Source organism: Orbicella faveolata, unplaced genomic scaffold, assembly GCF_042242905.1.
Source record: "Orbicella faveolata isolate gen_17 unplaced genomic scaffold, um_ofav_v1 contig_2, whole genome shotgun sequence".
In the NCBI taxonomy this organism is placed as follows: domain Eukaryota; kingdom Metazoa; phylum Cnidaria; class Anthozoa; order Scleractinia; family Merulinidae; genus Orbicella; species Orbicella faveolata.
In genome coordinates this window covers 26,396,138-26,412,500 of record NW_028301547.1, presented here as the reverse complement: position 1 = coordinate 26,412,500, position 16,363 = coordinate 26,396,138, and the positions used below count along the sequence as shown (strand labels likewise).

General features: G+C 44.8%; 2 protein-coding genes across 3 annotated transcripts in view; one reads left to right on the top strand and one right to left on the bottom strand.

Annotated features, from left to right (window-relative positions):
- LOC110066318 (uncharacterized) overlaps window positions 1-16,363 on the bottom strand; it is a 45,168-nt gene that overhangs the window by 13,681 nt on the left and 15,124 nt on the right. For both annotated transcript variants that reach the window (XM_089290540.1, XM_089290539.1), the window contains exons 7-8: window positions 15,627-15,794; window positions 14,453-14,554 (exon numbers count right to left, since the gene is read on the bottom strand). In XM_089290540.1, coding sequence (XP_089146666.1) covers window positions 14,453-14,554; window positions 15,627-15,794 — 270 coding nt within the window. The remainder of the gene's footprint in view (window positions 1-14,452; window positions 14,555-15,626; window positions 15,795-16,363) is intronic.
- LOC149112623 (uncharacterized) lies at window positions 7,088-7,655 on the top strand. Its single transcript, XM_089290544.1, has one exon. The coding sequence runs from the start codon at window positions 7,176-7,178 to the stop codon at window positions 7,653-7,655; it is 480 nt and encodes a 159-aa protein (XP_089146670.1). The 5' UTR covers window positions 7,088-7,175.

Here is a 16,363-nt window from a genome sequence, read left to right as displayed (position 1 = left end):
AAGCATGACATCATCTCGCCGCCCAAAAGCGCATGCGTATGTGTGAAAATACTGCGAAATTTAGGCAAAGGACAGAGAAGCTACACCACAAGTGATAGGAGAGGCAAATGGATCAATATATAAGCTTGCAGCATTATTCTTGTAATCAGCGAGCAAATGAAGGTGCTTTTGGATGTGACGTTGGCCCCCTCTGATTCCTAATACGGCACGTACAGGCGCTTGTCAGGGGTATGGGGTGAGGCCGTCCACGGCGACAACCCCGGGTGAACCTGCCCCGGCCCAGTGGAGACTGGGGGGGGGGGTGCTCAGAGGTCCCTCGGGATCTCAAACCTCGTTCCCAGAGGTAAAATGGGAATCGACAGCCGCCTTGTCAGCGGCGGGAAAGTCCTAGCCGGGGCTAGGCAAGAACAGCCAACGAGCACCCCCGACAGGGCTTTTGCCCTTTTGTGTGACCTGTCACGCAACGTCACGCGTGACAGTAACGTAACCTAATCACGCAACGTCACGCGTGAAGGTAACGCGGTGTAACACAATCATCTGTTTTTAATAAGACTAAGAGATAGTTTTGTGTTTTTTTCCCTCAAAATTTAGTTCAAATTTGTGCTGGACTACGCAAGTTTTTTTATAAATTCTTGCCGAAGCTGGTTTCTCATTTTTTCAATATCTGGCTGGAGTGGATTTGTTTGTTTTTGCGCAAAGTTTGAGCGTAAAGTCTCTTTAAGTTGGCGATATTTCTGCATTTCACGTGTGATCAGTTGAAACTCCGTGTCAGAAACACGATTATCATTCAGAGCTTGTGAGACAGAGCTGTTTATCGAGTCATGTTTTGCAATAGCCAGAGAATGGATTCTCGAGTGCTTATTAACTTTGCGTTCAAGCTTCTTGTTGACAACGGACAGGCCAGTGGAAACTGCGCCAGATAAAGCTGCTATCGCGGTAACAGGCACGCCGATAACAATTCCAACACCAGTGAGTGATGTTGCAACAGCCCCAGAAGACAGAGCTGCCGTGACGGCGCCAAGGCCAACCACAGAATAGTGAATCGCTTTCCGGGCTTTTTTATATTTTTTCAACACAAGCCTGTAATGCTCAACCTCAGCAGATATTTCTTTTTCAATTTTACTTATCTCAGTTAGCCGGAAATTCTCGGCATTTGTCGTTTCGGGAAGGCTTGGATAGATTCTTCTTTCAATCTCGGCAGGAGGAGCGGAAGGTAACAGATTTACTGAAGACATTGTATATAAAGAAATTTAATTTAACTCTAATTCAAAAAGAAGTGGGAAGCCCTTGAAATCAAAGAGTTCGCCATTTTCATCTTTGACGCTAATAGTGATACTTTTTATAAAAGTGTCCGTAGAGCAGTCACGCAAAACCTGTTGCGGAGAAGCATGGTAGCTTACATTTTCAAAAGGCTTCCCTTTCACATGAAAAATGGGTAAGACATCTGACCTTTTGGCATTGAACAGATTCTGTTCTTTGTCGAGCAAATCACAATGAATAAAATATGTCGTTGGTGATGTAAGCCTTTTTACGCGGGTTATAAGATTCAACTTTCGCCCAATACCAAGCAAATTGGCTAAATCGCGATCAAGTTCAATCGGTTTCCCCCCCGAATTTCTGATTACAAGCTGGCCAATAGGTTGATTTATTGCTGTTTCCAACTTATAGTTATATTTGCCGAACAGACCGTCTATTTCTTTTGCAATTCTTTCTAAACTATAATGCCCTGGGAGTAATTTACTAACTGACAAAGCTTTATCTTTATCTTTATCTCCCAAGGTGGCTGAACCTTCTTTTTTCAAAGTGTCCAGCTGTTGAATAAACTACAAGATATGAGTTTCATGAAATGTACTTTCGGTATCGGCTCTTCAAAATAGATAGCCTCTCCATTCTTTTGTGCGACAATAGTGATAACAACCATTTTATATTTAACAAACAAAATTGTGTCCAAATAAGATGGTGAATTTGTGGAAAGATCCTGAGTTTGTGAAAAAAGCGGATGCCGCGAAGCAAAAGTCGTGGACAAATTTTTTAAAACACTTTCCAAAAGCGGACAAAAGCCGGTTTGTTTCACAAGATAGCATCGACGAGAAAAACAACACAACCACAGAGGTGTTTTTCAAAGAAAGCGAAGGCTCGTTACAAAGCGTCTTCGGCTCAGACAGAAAATATTGGAGTGCGGAAATGAAACAAGCGCTAGATTTGGGAGACAGCAGTGGTTTTCCTTATCAATTGTCCCCACTTGGTTCAAGAGTTTCCTTGCCAATCCCTGCGGAACATTTCGGCGGAAAAGCGCAAAGTTTGAAGAAAATATTCAACGCCGAAATCAAAATCTACGTCACGCCTGACCAATATTTCACAACAAAATTCCGAGAAATATTCCAAAAAACCAAACTGACACACCTCTGTAGCCGAATCAAAACACTGGTTAGGAGGGCCTGACATGAAATATTGGCCGCAACAGCTCAACTTCGCTGTTTTCTGCGTGACACAAGGGTGTGGAATTTCTCGCGAAATCTTTGACAACGGGATAAATCTGCCCCCGCAGATAAGAGCGTTTTATATCTTCCCCGTGTATTTCACGGTCAGGCGCATTTTGTACCAGCTAGGAGGAATTCAGAGCATGAGCGCTTTGCCCGGAGACCCGCCTTTCAACCAATTTAATAATCATTATGACGTTGCTTCGTACAAAAGGCTATGCAGCGAGTTCGGGATAGACCCCTCAAGCGATTTTCGCTTCACACACGGGGCAAACCACGGGCTTGGAAGCGTTTACGTTTACGCGTCAGGCGCGTCGAAAACCGACTACCTTTACCCGGGATGGAACAAATTCAGTGATGAAGGAGGGAAAGCCATTAAGGAGACTTGATTTATTACATCGAGCCGGGGACCGCTTCTGATACCCAAGCGGACTGGTTCGCGCCAGACACAGCATCAGGTTTGACGCAGGCGGGCTTGTCGAGAATAAATCAGTCAATCGAGGTTTTCGTTTACTGCATACTGGGATCGCAAGTCAACGTCCGCAGCAGCATTCTCAGTTCTGGTGGCCGGGCGAAAGAAGCCCAAAGCGAGTTTCTTGTTCTGGTGGAAGACGCGATCAGGCAGCCCGACCTGGCCGCGAGCGTGCAAAGATACCAGCTCGCGGTAGATCAAGCGAAGGTCAGGCTCAATCTTGCTGTAGCCCCCATGGCCTGGCTTATGCCCACGCAAATGATAATCAACACCGAAAGCACAATCGGTTACATAACAAGCTGAAACAGGCGGTCCCTGGGATGAAACTTGGGGTCAACAACGAGGTAAACCCGGAGACAAAAAAAGCTGCGCTCAAACTCATGGCAGGCGGCCTGTCAAAAATTAACCCTCCCAACAGCAATCCTTCCAACCCGATACACAAAGCCGCAACAGCCGAATTAAGGAAACCAGCTTTGACCGAAACTCAGCAAGCACAGCCAACAGCGCAAAAAATAGAGCCCAAGGCTCCAGATAAAACACCGCAACACGAAATAAACAAAACAGCGGTAATTGTCGGTGTAGTAGGATTATCGGCTTTGCTGTTCATGGCTTGGTGGTAAGCTACCGCTGCTTCTTAAAATATTTTTCGAACAAAAATGCCACCGCGGCAAGAATAAGCAGCCAGGTGTGCTCGGCCAGAAATCCGATGGCTTGGCCCGCAGCTTTGAATAGAAAGCTCACAATCGAGCCAATCAGCCCGGGCAGAATAGAAGCAAGTTTCGCGCCAATATCTTTTAGGTCTTTCCCCAAAGCCTTACCGGTGGCTTTCAAACCTCTGGTGAGGGCCCTGATGACAGCTCCGATTGTGGTCCCTGCAGCAAGAAATATTGCTGTTACCGTCACGCCATATTTTTTGAAGATCTCTTTTACCCTTTCCAAGAGAGGCCGCGCCCTTTCTCTTTCCGCAATCTCAGTTTGCAAACGCGCGAGCTCCTCCTTTCTTTCTGCCACTCTGTCTTCTGCGTCTTCTATGTCGGAGGGCAAGGCATTCCCATCTCGGATGATCTCCTGATCTTCCTCGTTTTGACGCTTCAGCTCGCTTTCCCGCTCTTTCAGGTCTTCCAAAGTTTTTGTCTCGTTGAGCCTTTCTTCCATCGAATTTCTGTTCTTTATCTCTTCCGCAATACTTGCTTCAAGGCAGGCTTTCTTTTCATTTTGATCTTCTAGTTTTTTTACTTTTTTTTCGCGTTCTTTTCTTTCTTTCACCGCTTCTTTTAAATCTTTTTCTAAATTATTTGTCAGTTCTTTCTTCCTTTTAATTTCTTCTTCATATTCTGGCAGGTCTTTGAGTTGATCAATCTTGGCCTTTTCTTTATTTAACCGCTCATTAAGAGACATTACCAAGTCGTTTTGTTCACGAAATTTTTGTTCCGCTTCTGCCTTTTTCTTTCTTAATTCCTCAAGTTCTTTTTGCCTTTTTCAAATTGAATCAGTGTTTATGCGGATAACTTTTTGAGCAGGATCTCCCAGGGCATTTTTGACAAAGGATTTTTTTAAAGAATTCTAGCTGTAAACCTTTGCCATCATCTAAAGCTATTTTGGTCTCACCCCCTCTCGGGCCAACAACCACTATCTTATTTTTGGAGAAATTGATGTCCAGCTCTTCAACTTTGGCGTTGGGGTACAGAGCTTTGATGAATTTTTTGACTCTTTTTATTTCTTCGTTTTGTAAACTGGGGGGGACAAGAGGGATTGCGGAATCAGGAAGGATTCCCGTGTTCGGGTCTCTCAAAGCTTCCAGCCTTCTTTCAATCTCTTCGTCTGTAATTTTTCTCGATGTTCCCACATAAGAAGTTTCAGGCAGCCCTGTCTGCTTGTGTTGCCACGTTTGCATTTCTATTGTCTCTCCGCCGTGGTAAGGAGTGGACCACGCGCCTGGCTCAAAAGGCTGGGTTCTTTCAGCCTCTTGTTCGGCATCGTCGTCTTGATCGTCCGTATGCCCAAGGAGAGTATCGCCTTCTTTGTAACCAAATTCGACGCCGCCTTCCGCCATAGCAATATATTCCAATTCTGTTATTTTTAAATTAGAAAATAATCGCCGGCGTATTATACAATGTCAGTTCCAGAGAGCCTTCGTCCAACGTACACAAAAAAGAGGGCGTCGACGCTGAAAAAAAGCTGAACGAGGTTTACGGAAAAAGTACCGGATCAGGCTAGACCATCAGATCGTAACTGACCACGGCGTTTCCTACCCCCAGGCCCTTTACAACGACCTCGTATTCGAAGTAACCCTTGCTGAAGGTGAACATGTGGTCAATGGCTCTGATACAACCCAGCTGAAATACAAGCTGACCAACGTCCAGCTCGAGTACGAAATGATCCGCAGCAAGACTCTGGCAGACGAGGAGCACAGCGTTTACTCTAGCGGCAAAGAGTTCACCTATGACCACGTGATGCGTTCTGAAGTGGTGATCTTCAAAAAAGACACTGACACGAGGATCAACATCAAAGTCGACGCCCAAAAAAGGTCACTAAAAGCCATCCTGCTACTGTTCATAGAGCCTTATGGTGATGGCGCCAGAGATTCAGAAAAATACATCTTCCCGGATCTGACGAAAGTCAGCGTCACGATCAACGGCTCGCTCAACATGATTTACAACAACGGCGTCGAAGGCAAGGACATGTGGGAAGAGGCCCAATGCTTCTTTGTGAAGGAAAAAAATAAAACCGAGCACATGAATGTGACAAAGTTTTACACCGGGGATAATTTCGGGCTTCTGATTGATACGCGCTCCATGGCGGACCAAGAAATGCACGGAAGTGGCAAGCGCCTTGTGAACAGTACAGACGGTGTCCAGCTGGAAATCGAGCGGAAAGCCGAAGGCTCAGGCAACGTTAACTGCCACGTATTCGTCATCGCCGACTCCCAGTTCAACATTATTGACAGACAACTAGAATGTGTGCAGAATTGAATATGAACATGGACCCAAACAAGATACCCTTCAACGCTCTCATCTTGGGACCGACCAATTCAGGTAAATCAAGGTTTATGGTGGACCAGATCTACGGCACTTTCCGCTTCAAGTTCGACTACACTGTGCTCATCTGCCCGACATTCGCACACAACAAGACCTACCACCGGATTGGTGAAAATGATCCAAGAATGGATGTGATAGTATGCGAGCAGCACGACGTGGAAAAGTGGTTGAAGCTAGTGAGATGGCTTTTCGAGGGCACCAACACGCTCATAATACTCGATGACTGTGCAGCCTCCAAAGATGTGAAAGGACGTACCGGCGAGCTGGTGAATCTCGCCTTTTCTGCCCGGCATATGGGCATCAGCATTTGGGTGCTGACCCAGAAGATAACCGGCATAACAGCTTCCTTCCGGGAGAACGTGGCGGCGATCGTTCTCTTTTACACCCCCTCGGCCAAGATGATTACGCCGGCGAACTCTCCCTGGATGAGTACAAAGGTCTGGTTTCAAAGTTGAAAGAGCGAAAGTTCTCTTATCTTGTGTTCTCGCTTCGCCACCCCTACGGGATAAGACATTTTGAATAAAAAAATGGAAGCTGTATATAGCCTTGCACAATGGCTGAAGAAGAGGCCGCGTTAGCAGAAGTTATGAACCTACTTCAAACCGAGCCCGAGCCGCCGAGTGGTCCAGCAGGTGGCATAGTTCCAACCGCCCCCGGACCTGACATTCCTGCTCTTCGCGAGCAGCTGGCCGTGCTGGTGTCTACAGGAAAAGCCAAAGAGGCCATCGGAGTGCAGTTAACCCACGAGTAGGTGAAGCGCCTGAGCGACAAAGAGGTCGAGAAATACACCAGACGCTACGAGACATACGTGGGCTCAGAGACAACAGAAAGTCTGATCGACAGCTTTATTTTTCTTGTATCCAAAGCTGTCGGAATGACCCTTAACATCAAAGACATCGATGCTTACCAAAAAGAGCTCCGAAACGACTACATCATAAACAAAGAGCTCTCCAATCTGGCCGGCAACCTTGCTTTGAAGTGCGGCCGGTTTCTTGCTGCGGCCAACGCGGCGCTGATCACCACGAAACATATTGATTTTAACTCGCATTTGGAGAGAAAGGGCGAAGTAAAATTGGACGAAAGTCCTCAACAGCAATCCTCAACGCCCGCTGAGTGATTGCAGAATGACCGCAGAGTAATTTCTGAGCATTATTATATTTGCTCAGCATACGCATTTGTTCCAGAATGTCTACCGAACAATCCGAAAGCGCACCTCAGGGTGAGACCCAGACAGCACCTGCCGTCGATATCACGCAGCAAGCGACAACTCCAACTGCAACTACTCGCGTAAAAAATCCCAAGCGTGTGGCTGCTGGAAAAATGGTTGCTGAAAGAACGCGGCAGGCCCGGGAACAACAGAAAAAAGCCGCTGAGGCTTATATCGCAAGCAACAAGGCAAAAGCCACCACCGCGGCTCCTGAGCCAGCCCCGACAACAGAAGGCGAAAGCCCAAAGTGCAGCGGAGAAAAAATTAGCGGCCTCAGCACCACCCAATGGCTTGCAGTTGCCAGCATAGCCGTTTCACTGGTCGGGATTTATTACAAACGTGAAGAGCTCAAGGATGCATTCGCCAAAAAAACGCCTGAGCCCGCACCTGAACCCGCGCGTGTTGAGCCAGAACCTGCTCGCGCGACACAGCCAAAACGTTTAAAAAAAATGATTTAAACTTTCGAGTGTAAAGTATATCACTATGCCAAAAGTTGACGTTCCGCAGATTCTCATCTCTTCAGCCGCAATTTTTGGTATAGGGCTGTTATGGTACGACTTCAACAAAAAGGTTTATGAAACAGTCTTCGATCTTCTCGAGGTAACACTGTGTGAAACGGCCGAAGAAAAGGCAAGAAGAATAAAAGAAATAGAGGAAGAAATAAGAAGAAAAGAAGAAGAAAAAGAAGCCTTGGAAAAGACAGATGAATTTATTTTAAACTTTTGTTTTTACTTATATCAACCGCTATCATGTCAGACAACAGGCTTGTTAAGACCATCGTGGACGCCGCTACTCTCACTGGCTTAGCCGCTGGCATCGGCTGGGCCGCAAAAAAGGTTGTAAAAGAGAATTTTACTTCTGATCCCAGCAGCAGTGCGATGAATTACGTGAAGTTCACCGCCGTCATGGCGGGCAGCATTGCGCTCAAACAGTACCTCGAGGACCAAAAAATCCTTCCCACCAGCGTCTGAAATTAATGATTTAAAAAAAGACTCTGATATATAACAACATGGCGAGCATCGCGATTATGGTTGGCGGGGCTGTGTTGAACGCCACGGCTTTTATCGGTGGAAATTATCTGGCGAGGGCGCTTGGCGGGGTGACAAAGCTGCACTTGAAGAAAAAAAGCGCCATGACAAAGCTCTCGAGGCTTACCAAGCAGCTTACGCCAAATACACTCGCGACCGAACACAACTTCTCGACTGGATTGCGACAAACGCGCAAATAAAGGCGGAGGCCAAGCAGAACTTCACCAACACCGACTATGCCTTCAAACTCTACAACCAGGCGCTTCCTGACGAACGAATGATACCCCCCAAAGAGCCCAAGTTCTCAGATTTCTATCAGCCAAGCGAGCAGCAGAAAAATGGTGAACTCATGTTCGTGGGCGCCAGGGTGCCCGCTCTGGGCTACGCAGCCTTCCGGTTCCTTTGAACTTTTTTTACTCCTTCGTATAGTGTAACGCTATGGACGCCAAACTCGCAAAGATATCCTACAGCCCCGGGGGCTACTGGAAAGGTATCGCCGCGATCAAAAAATTAGCCGAGGCCGCCAAGGTACCTGAAGAAGCCGCAAAAAAGTGGCTGATCAAGCAAGCGCTCTGGCAGATATTTCTCCCCGCGCCGAGGCAAATTCCTCGGCCGAAATTCGACGTTCCCACACCCAACGCGGTCCACCAGGCGGACCTTCTTTTTCTGCCGCACGACAAACTGCCCCGCGGGCGCAAAGTTTTCAAATACGCGCTGACCGTTGTCGACGTTGCCAGCCGCTACAAAGAGGCCGAACCCCTGACTTCGAAAAATTCTGATGAGGTCGCCCAGGCCTTTCAGAAGATTTACAAGCGCGCGCCTCTGAAATGGCCTCAAACGCTGCAGGTTGACCCCGGGTTCGAATTCATGGGCGCTGTCACACAAGAGATGGACAAGCACAAAACATATATCCGGCGTGGGCACGTTGACATTCACCGCGACCAGGCCATTGTTGAACGTTTCAACCGCACCCTGGCTGAGCGCTTGTTCGGGCACCAGTACGCCGTGGAAATGCGACTCCCTGAGGGGCCACGGTCCACTGCCTGGGTGAAAAGACTTCCAGAAGTTGTTTCGGCTTTGAACGAGGTAACAAGCCTTATCGGCAAGAAACCCGTCGTTGCCATCAAAGAAAAAGCTGTTTATGCAAGGCCGTCGACACCTTATTCAAGGCCTGTTGGAAAAAACGAAAAAATACTCCCCTCTCTTGTACAAGTTTGTTATCTCTACCAGCCCGGAGAGCTTGAAGGCGGTGTAAAAAGAGCAACAGACCCAATCTGGTCTTTGAAAGTTTACAGCATTGAAAGATCTTTTACCAAACCGGATCAACCCGTTCTCTACTTTTTGCGTGACGGTCCCAAGCACGGCTTCGTGCGTGAAGAACTGCTCATTGTCCCCCAAACACACAATTACCCCCAGAGCAACTTTGAAACTTCGGCTTCCAACTCTCTAAGTTCATCATCTGTGAATGCTGGCAATATATCCATGTTTGTGTACCCGTAAGCTTTTGTATGTATACCATCGTCACCTATCCATCGCTTCAAATCAAATGGCAAAAGCAAAATTTTGTTTAGTGTCCCTCGCTTCGAAGAATATTCATTCCATGCCATTGCTGCTTCGTACCGAAAAGCGTTTCCTTGTACTTTTCATGCGTTATTTGTTTCTTGACAACGCTCTTTTTTACGCCCTTCGCTTTTTTTATATTTTTTTCGTCTGCCTTTAAGGTAGAGTACATTTTCGGTCTCAGACACACGCACTCTGCTATGGGGGTTCCGGCACATTCGTCTTTCATTTTGCCCAATACCTTTTTGTTGGTGTTTGAGTGGAGAGGATACTCCTTCGGGTAGTCGCTCATATCATACAGATTTTTGTTCGTTTTGATGTCTTTGTAGACGTCATCCGTTTCGATCTCAAGCAGAAGGCTGTCGGTGTCTGTGTACAAGAGCTCGCACCTTGAGCCATATTGTTTTTTTAGCTCGTTGTAAAAGAAGTCATACATCAGGATCTTGCTGTTGTCAAGGATCGTCATCCCCGTGTAGACCGGCTTGTTGAGAAGCAGCTTGCTTTTTCGCATGTCGATTCCGACCAAGTCTTTTGAAAATATAACATGCCTTTAGTACAAAGGGCTGGCAACCAATTTCCTTATTTTGTCCGTCTCATTGCTGCGCACTATTTTTATGTCAACGCGGTTACGTAGGTTTTCCATGGTTTTGCCGAAAAACTGAGTTATTCATGAGCTTGTAAAAGTTCTTTTCAAAGTCGCTCTTTGCCTTTTCCTGAATTCTGTGTTCATCAGGATGTACGGCTCCATCCAGCATTCTTGTTCGAACTCTAACACTCTGCGTACGCGCTTTAGTTTCATGCCCTGCTTCAGATAAAACTGCAAGTTTCTGTAATGCACGACATAGTTCTTTTTGTCCTCAAGCGTCAGCAGCAGCTTCTTGCTGTCCGGGGGTTTCAGCTCCAGGTCTTTCATCAACCTCTTTTGGTATTCCGACATACATTCTTTTTCCACGACCTTTTTCTCCGGCGCCAGGGGATAGCTGTTGTGCTCCTCATGCAGTTCTGCTGGATATTCAAGATCAACCTCAAGAATCCAACCATTCTTTGCATTTTCTTTTTTCTTCAGGATCTCCTCCTCTGTGGGCACGACACGTTTCCATTTGAAATCTCTTTTCGGGAGGGGCTTGCTCATTGCCCATCCGTAAAGGTTGTTTGCGTCGAGATACATGATGTATTTTTTTGGCTTGCTGGGGTCATAGTCTGGTACTTGCGGGTTGTTTGCTTTGGCGTACCTCTTGCTGACCATGGAGATTCCGCCCCGCATTCCCCTTTCCACGAAGAGATGCATTTCAAGGTCTGTGAATAGCTCAAGCTCGACCCCCGTCTTTTTCAGGAACGCGTCCCAGGAGAGGCCTGGCGACGTGTAATAATGCGCCGGATCTAGTCCGTACTGCCCTTGGCAAAGGTTTTGGAAGTTCTCAAAAACATCCGCCAGCAGCGCGACATTTGTTTTCACGTAAAGATCGTGATAATCACCCAACATTTTGCATTCAAAAGCCTCCCAGACAGCCTGCGCGTGCGCGTACTCTTCGTCTGTTATGTGCTCGTCGTTCAGCTTGCTGTAAAACTTCTCTTTGTCCGGAAGCCTTGTCTCACAAAATCTTTCCCATGAGTCCATGTACTTGTAAGGGTAGATCCCTTTTTGGTAAAGCAGGTCGCTGCCTTTTTAAATCGATGTTATTTTCAATGACTCCTTCGGTGTTGCGCTAACAAGTGAATCAAGGCTTTCTTGCAAAAAGTTCAAGCTGTCGATGAAATGCAGACCTCCGACTGAAAATGTGATGTATTTCTCCATGTTGCTGGCGACGCATTTCACCTCTTTCTGCAGCTGCGACATCGCTTGCATTAAATGGTGTGCGTCGTAGCCCCTCAGGTTGTGGAATACAACTGGTATTTGGTCCGTCTTGGGATTTATTCGCAATTTCTTATTGCATTCGCTGTGCGCGGCTCAGCGGTACCTGCCCGTTATGTGGCAATGGTCCTTTACTGCGTCTCTGAAGTTTTTCTGAAGTAAAGGGTTTCCACAGTACTTACAATTTTCCTGTGATTTTGCTTCCAACTGGTCTTTTTTGTCTGTCAGTCTTTTTAGCCTTTGAACACCCCATTTCTGCTCTTTCTGTGCCATGTAAAAAAATTTTTCGTGGCCTTGGCCCCAATAACTGCATTTTTCACTGGCTTCTTCACCGGCTTCTTCAATGTTCCAAACAGGTAAAGAATCTAAGAATTCGTCTTTTATCAGACTTTTGTTACAAATGTGGCAATCAGTTGCTTTTTTGAATTTTCCCCAGTCTTCAGTCGTCATCACAATCGGATTTGGTGCGGCCAAACTCCCTTATTTTCTCCTCTTCCTGTAGAATGTCACTTAGAAATGTTCCCACCGCGTTTTCACCCCTGTAAACCTTTGACCCTGAAACTTCACCGTCGCTTCTCACAACTATGTAAGAATACCCGTATGCCTCGTGCCTTTCGGTCTTCTCTGTGTAGCTTTTTTGATTGTTCTCTGGCCCACGCTCACAGCCCGGAATCTTTCTGACTAAAGCCTCGAAGTCCGCATAAATCACGTAGGGCATCTTCATCTGTTTGTGATGGTTTTGGAAGGAAAGGGTGTTTTTCCCCTCCTCTGGCATCTCAATCCTTGTCGGCCTGCCGTTCACACCATTGCAATATTTTTTGTGACTTTCCAGCAAGTCTGCTCTTGAGAAACCAGTTAAGCACAACATACAATAGTGCTTTGCATTTCTGTTCTTGCTCTGATCGAAGAGCAAAGCGCTTTCTCTTTTTACGTAACAATAGTGCTGAATTTCCCCTGACTCAATTAACATCAAGTTTATCCGCGGCACATTCGCTTCTTTTTTGCTTATCTGGTGCACAATCACACAATTGTTTTCCCAGCCAAATACGTTTATTGCGAGGTTTGCGTTTTGTGCCTCGAGCTTTTCTATCTGTTTTACCGGTGTTGGGAAATCGATGCCTCCGTAGTTAATACCGTCGTTAACCGGATATTTGCTTAGTCTTTGCGGGTCTTTCCCGTCTTTTGGAGGGAATAAAACGGCTCTGAGTGCCCATTTCACACATTCGTTATCCCTGTTTTGCTCATCATTCCTTTTAAAAACGTGCGGTTTGTCGTCTTTAAAATAATGCTCCATGTATTGCGTTTCACCGTTTCTTTCTATTGAAAACTTTACTTTACCCAAAGCTTACTTTTACGCATTTTAACTTTTGGATTTCTTGTTCAACCAAATCAGTTATCTTTTCTTTATTTTCTCTTGCAAACATTAAAAGATCTTTATTGTTTGGATTTCTTTCGGATACATCCATTCTCCACACACGAAGCCATTCTTGGAGATATTTGGGATATTTGAAACCCGCCATATAATACGGTAAAATCTGGTTTTAACGGTTCGGGTAGGTTTATTTTTTCCTCCCTCGGTATTGGGCCGTAAAACATTTGCAGAACATCGGATGAATATCTTGCGGCAGCCATCTCGGCGTATATACTTGTGCATATAATTCTTCAATAGGAAAAAATTCTGGCGCATTTTTTGTATATAATCAGTGCAGGCATTTCTTCAAGAAAAAGTATTTGTGTGCCACATCTGCTTATATTGGTTACAGACATTACAGCTTCGCTGGACCGCTCGCGCGATTTTATTATATTGCGACACACACATGTAAGATGAGGGTTCTGGTCGCAGAGGTTCTTGTTGTCTTTTCCCCGAATCCCGCCACCCCCACCACCCGGGATTCGGGGAAAACCCACAAGAACAGCTGCGCCAGAACCCTCATCTTACATGTGTGTGTATGATAAGTGATTTTAAGCATAATTTAAGAATAGTTAGGAGGAAAACCGGTAGTAAAATAAACTATTTCAATAACGTGAAAATAGAGATAATATATCCAAAGTAACAACAGTAATAAAAGTTATCCTTCATTTAAAAGGCTACAGTATATTGAACAAATTCCTTCATGGAATATTGTAACGAGCGCGACGACACTGAACTTTCACTCCAACAGTTCAACTGCCAACGGTTTAATCAATCGGCTCAGTTCAGGCACCTTTTGTTAGCTTGTGCAATCATTACATCTGTTCAATGTAGAACCTGTTTGCAGCGTGTATTGGCCTGGACAAAACATGATATTACACATTTGTTTTATCTTTTCTTTAAATCATCTCCAAGGATTTTCATTAACACATATATTATTAACACATACATTTATACTGAATAAAGTCTGTAAATAGCTCAAGGTTGTTTTATGCAGGGCCTTTGCCAGACTTCAGAACAAGATAAGGCAAGTTTCGAGTGCCGAAGGCGCGAGCCGCTAAGGGGATCTGGGGGTATGCCCCCCCAGAAAATTTTGAAATCTAGAGGCTCAGAAATGCTCTTTTAAGCATTTTCCGTGGCGGTTTTCTTCAGAAAAGTCAATCTAAGGCAAGTGTAACCAATCCAATTTTTTTATAGGGATTATTTTCTCAATTAAACGTTTCTTCAAAAAAAAAAAAAGCCAAACTCAAGACGAGGCAATTGCCTCGTCTTGCCTCATGCTAGCTATGGCCCTGTTATGGTGCATGCTTTCCAACACACTTGCCCAACTGACGAGTTAGAAAAAAAAACACTAAAACAGCTCACAATATTAAATATATAATCCATTAACACATATCCAGGTACCTGAATCAGAGCTGATATCATATCCTCCTTTCAAAAATCTTTTTCCAGTGAACTGGATTGTATTTTCCAGAGATAAAGATTCAGCTTCAGTTGCCAACTGATCTATAAAAATAAAGAGAGACTCACTACTAAGATACTACAATTATCAGTTGAGTAAGGTGTGACGGAAGTTTGGTAACCAGGTTTTAACATTAAAATCGTGTTGGTGTCACGGGCAACTGGCACCTTTTCCAGTGTTTACTTGTCATTCTTCCCACGTACCACCCCAGGGTGGAACCATCTACCCTGGTATATTCAGAATGCGTACTTCTGCTGGTCGAGTGCTTCAAAGCCTCCCTTATGCGGGACATAGACACGAATGACTTAATATATAAACATCACCACTACATGTATATATGGGTTATTGACCAAGTGTGAGGTCAAGATGGCTGGATATTGGCCAAGTTCTTTTTTTTTTGCGAGTTTATGGATCGAGACGGAGTCGAGGTCCATAAACTCACAAAAAAAGAACGAGGCCAATATCTAGCCATCTTGGCCAAACAAGCTTGGTCAACAAAGGATTTATTATATTGCTTTCGGGGAAATTTTTCTTGTGGGACACGGCGGGTAGTCCCGAGCGGGCAAGATAGCTCCATCTTGCCCGCTCGGGTAGCCAATCACAGCGCAGGATTTGATTCATCTTGCCCGCTCGCGGAGCTAGCTATATAATAAGATAAGCAACTGCTGGCCATGTCTCCGTGCCAATATATATTGCTTAGAGAGTTTCGTATTCAGTATACATTTGGATTTCGATACAATGCCTTTGTAATAAGGGTCAAAGGTCATCTAAAATAATATTTATATATATAACTATATCATTTCGGCCCAGGTTGTTTCATCTGTTGTTTCCATCGTGTGTCATGACAAGTCGAATTGTATTTGAGGCCGCTACTTTAATTTCATAGGGTCATCACTTTTTGGAAATTTGCTGCTTGCATTATTTGCTATGAAATGTATTACTTAATTTCCACTTTCAGAGGATCGCTAATCAAAGGGTTGTGACTTTCGGAACTTTATAGTATGTCTCTTTTCCAAGAAATGAATGACAAAAAAAAATTCAAGTGAGAGAAGCTCTATTACTAGAGCTTGTGGTACACACTGTTTTTGCTGGTTTGCCAAAATGATCTACATGTACCTTCATCGTCTGATACTGAAGAACCTTTATCAGTTCCAGTTTTCAGTTTTTCCTCAACTGTTTCTGTTTGTAAATCACTTTCTTCATCCCGTTGAGATAAATTCTCGTCATCAGGGAAATGCACATGGATTGGTTGTTCCAGAGGTACAGCGACATTTCCACATTGATCTTCAAAGATAAAGGGAGACTCACTAATGAGTTGAGCATCGTGATGTAATTGATGTACATGTTATCATACAATGATGGCAAAAAGACAATACAGTACTGGACAGAAGTAAGCTAAGATAACGCGAAGCTGACAGCTTCCTTTCAGTGCTCCATTTCGCGTTAGCTTTCCCCTCCCATTCTGGAACACAATGGACCGTTCATTCCAGAATGCAGAGAACGAGTCAGATTTTTTTGTTAAACACATTCTTATATCTTCTGTACAGTAGAATCCTCACAAAATCTTGCTTGCATGGAGTTGGCAAAAACATCATAATGGGGTCTACTGTGGCCGCTGACAGAAAGAGTTTCTGTTTTTGAGCACACAATCTGCGAAAGAAATGGCCCTATATAAAGAATACTCAACCATGTAAAAAGCGGAAATTGAGGTCTTAAAAGTGATGCACCAATCTGTCAAATTTGCAGTTCTTCAATTCTTAAAAGGTACTGTATATATTACGCTAATTTATGACCCGCAAAAGCTTATTGAAATGAGTTTTTATGCACTTACAATAACATAGTCCAGTATTGAT